Source organism: Salvelinus sp. IW2-2015, unplaced genomic scaffold, assembly GCF_002910315.2.
Source record: "Salvelinus sp. IW2-2015 unplaced genomic scaffold, ASM291031v2 Un_scaffold1128, whole genome shotgun sequence".
NCBI classification, from domain to species: Eukaryota; Metazoa; Chordata; class Actinopteri; order Salmoniformes; family Salmonidae; genus Salvelinus; species Salvelinus sp. IW2-2015.
Genome location: NW_019942742.1, coordinates 242,746 through 245,672, shown reverse-complemented (window position 1 = coordinate 245,672; position 2,927 = coordinate 242,746). Strand labels below are relative to the sequence as shown.

The window sequence follows — 2,927 nt, the reverse complement described above, 5'->3', positions numbered from 1 at the left end:
TACTCTCTGTTAATTATCTATGCATAGTCACTTTAATAACTCTACCTACATGTACATATTACCTCAATTACTTCAACTAACTGGTGCCCCCGCACATTGACTCTGTACCGGTGCCCCCTGTATGTAGCCTCGCTATTGTTATTTTACTGCTGCTCTTTAATTATTTGCTACTTTTATTTCTTTTTTTTTGTTGGTATTTTTCTTAAAACTGGTTAAGGGCTTGTAAGTAAGGATTTCACTGTAATGTCTACACCTGTTGTAATCGGCACATGTGACAAATATAATTTGATTTGATTTGATTTATAAGTAGCCAAGTAGGCTACTGTGGCTATTAGATCATTATTTAGGCCTACCATAGTGGCCTACATAGTATTTTTGGCAGACATAGTATTTGCTAATAGTATTTGTAATTCATGTAGGTAGTCTTTGAGATTCTATTGCCTATTCAACCAATCAGAAGGGCTGATCTTTAACCCCTGCCACCTGAGATGGGTGGTTGATTGATGTGGTCAGATAACCACTGGTCATCACCGAGCTGTTGGCTTTTAGATGGGGAATTTGACTCTCTTCACACTCACTCATGCAATCACACGAGTACAGACACACACACGCACGCTTTCTTACGGTCTAAGAAGTTCTACTCAGCACTCAGCATTCTGATTTATTTTCCTAGTAGGACAACTCTCTCTCTCTCTCTTCTTTCTCTTTCTCTCTTTCTCTCTCTTTCTCTCTCTTGCGCTCCCTCTCGCGCTCTCTCTCTCTCTCTCTCTCTCAATTAAGTTCAAATTGCTTTATTGGCATGACGTAGCAATGTACATATTGCCAAACCGTACCTTGGTGATTCATTTTCAATGATAAAAGCTGAATAATTGACACACATCCAGGTACTTTCCTCAGGTGCTGAAGTTGTAGGTAAACTCATGGAAAACAGAAAGGAAAACGCTGCATTTATTTACACCGGTTCGACCCTTAGGTCTTCATCAGGCATCCATATCCCAGGGGAGGGATATACGACCTTCCACCCCACCTGGGATATGGATGCCTGATGAAGACCTAAGGGTCGAACCGGTGTAAATAAATATCACCTGGGAGCATGAGCAGCAGTATGCAGCGTTTTCCTTTCATTTACAATTTTAACATAATTTTTAAAATAATCATCAATATTTTCAAATTCACAACAGTAACAACAATAACCAAGGGTCAAAATAACCATACATTGAACAATAGCAATAACAATGGCATAGAGGACATGTGCAGGTTGGTTGGTCTGTCAGACACTGTCACTCATCTTATGGCAGGCAGTAATGTAGTGCTCTGCCAACCCACAGCTCTCTGTGTCATCCCCCAACAGGACTGGTAGCCTACTCTCATCAGAGAATAAGGGTTTCAAATTTGGGGAAATTACACTCTCGAAAAGTGTTATATATTTTTTATTTTGTCAGGAAATGCAGCTCTGTCTCTGGTTCTGTAGTGGTGCAATGGTTGCACAGCCTTCCCTCTACAGGGATCCAGGTTTCCCTGTGTCTACCCTTCTCATGCAGAACCCCTAGACCCACTCCAATTCACATACCGCCCCAACAGATCCACAGATGATGAATCTCTATTACACTCCACACTGCCCTTTCCCACCTGGACAAAAGAAACACCTACGTGAGAATTCTGTTCATTGACTACAGCTCAGCGTTCAACACCACAGTGCCAACAAAGCTCATCACTAAGCTAAGGACCCTGGGACTAAACACATCCCTCTGCAACTTAGGCAACAACACATCTGCCACACTGTCTTCAACACTGGGGCCCCTCAGGGGTGCACACTCAGTCCCCTCCTGTACTCCCTGTTCACCCACGACTGCGTGGCCAAGCACGACTCCAACAACATCATTAAGTTTGCTGACGACACAACAGTGGTAGACCTGATCACCGACAATGATGAGACAGCCTATGGGGAGGAGGTCAGAGACCTGGCAGTGTGGTTCCATTACAACAACCTCTCTCTCAATGTGAGCAAGACAAAGGAGATTATTGTGGACTACAGGAAAAGGAGGATCGAGTATGCCCCCATTAACATTGACGGGGCTGAATTAGAGCAGGTCGAGAGTTTCAAGTTCCTTGGTGTCCACATCACCAATGAACTATCATGGTCCAAACACACCAAGACAGTTGTGAAGAGGGCATGACAACACCTTTTTCCCCTCAGGAGACTGAAAAGATGTGTCATGGGCCCCAGCCTCAAAAAGCTCTACAACTGCACCATCGAGAGCATCCTGACCCGGTTGCATCACCGCCTGGTATGTCAACTGCTCGGCATCTGACCATAAGGCGCTACAGAGAGTAGTACATCACTGGGGCCAAGCTTCCTGACATCCAGGACCTATAAGTCATAGTTCTCTCTTCTACCGCACGGCAAGCGGTACCGGAGCGCCACGTCTAGGACCAAAAGGCTCCTTAATAGCTTCTACCCCCAAGCCCCCCCTTTAGTTTTACACTGTTGCTAGTCGCTGTTTATTATCTATGCGTAGTCACTTTACAAATGACCTCTACTAACCTGTACCCCCGCACATTGACTCGGTACCGGAACCACCTGTATATATCCTCATTATTGTTATTTTCTTGTGTTACGTTTTGATTATATATATTTTTTTCACTAGTAAAAAAATGTTTTTTCACTTTAGTTAATTTCTATTTCTTGAACTGCATTGTTGGTTAAGGCTTGTAAGTAAGCATTTCAGCGCATGTGACAAATAATATTTTATTTGATTTAAATGGCAAGGCTGTGCTCACTGAGCCTGTACTTTGTCAAGATTTTTCTAAGGTTGTAACGCTCGTCGTGGGTGACGAACACGAACACTCCTGTACGGTGAAACAAAACACAGAACTGAAAATAAAGAAATAACACAGGAACTAAGGTCAGAACGTGACAGTACCCC

General features: G+C 43.4%; 1 protein-coding gene across 1 annotated transcript in view; it reads left to right on the top strand.

Moving 5' to 3' along the window:
• LOC112069832 (short transient receptor potential channel 7-like) overlaps positions 1 to 2,927 on the top strand; it is a 94,462-nt gene that overhangs the window by 3,294 nt on the left and 88,241 nt on the right. Inside the window, exon 2 of the mRNA XM_070438712.1 lies at positions 2,198 to 2,288. Coding sequence (XP_070294813.1) covers positions 2,198 to 2,288 — 91 coding nt within the window. The remainder of the gene's footprint in view (positions 1 to 2,197; positions 2,289 to 2,927) is intronic.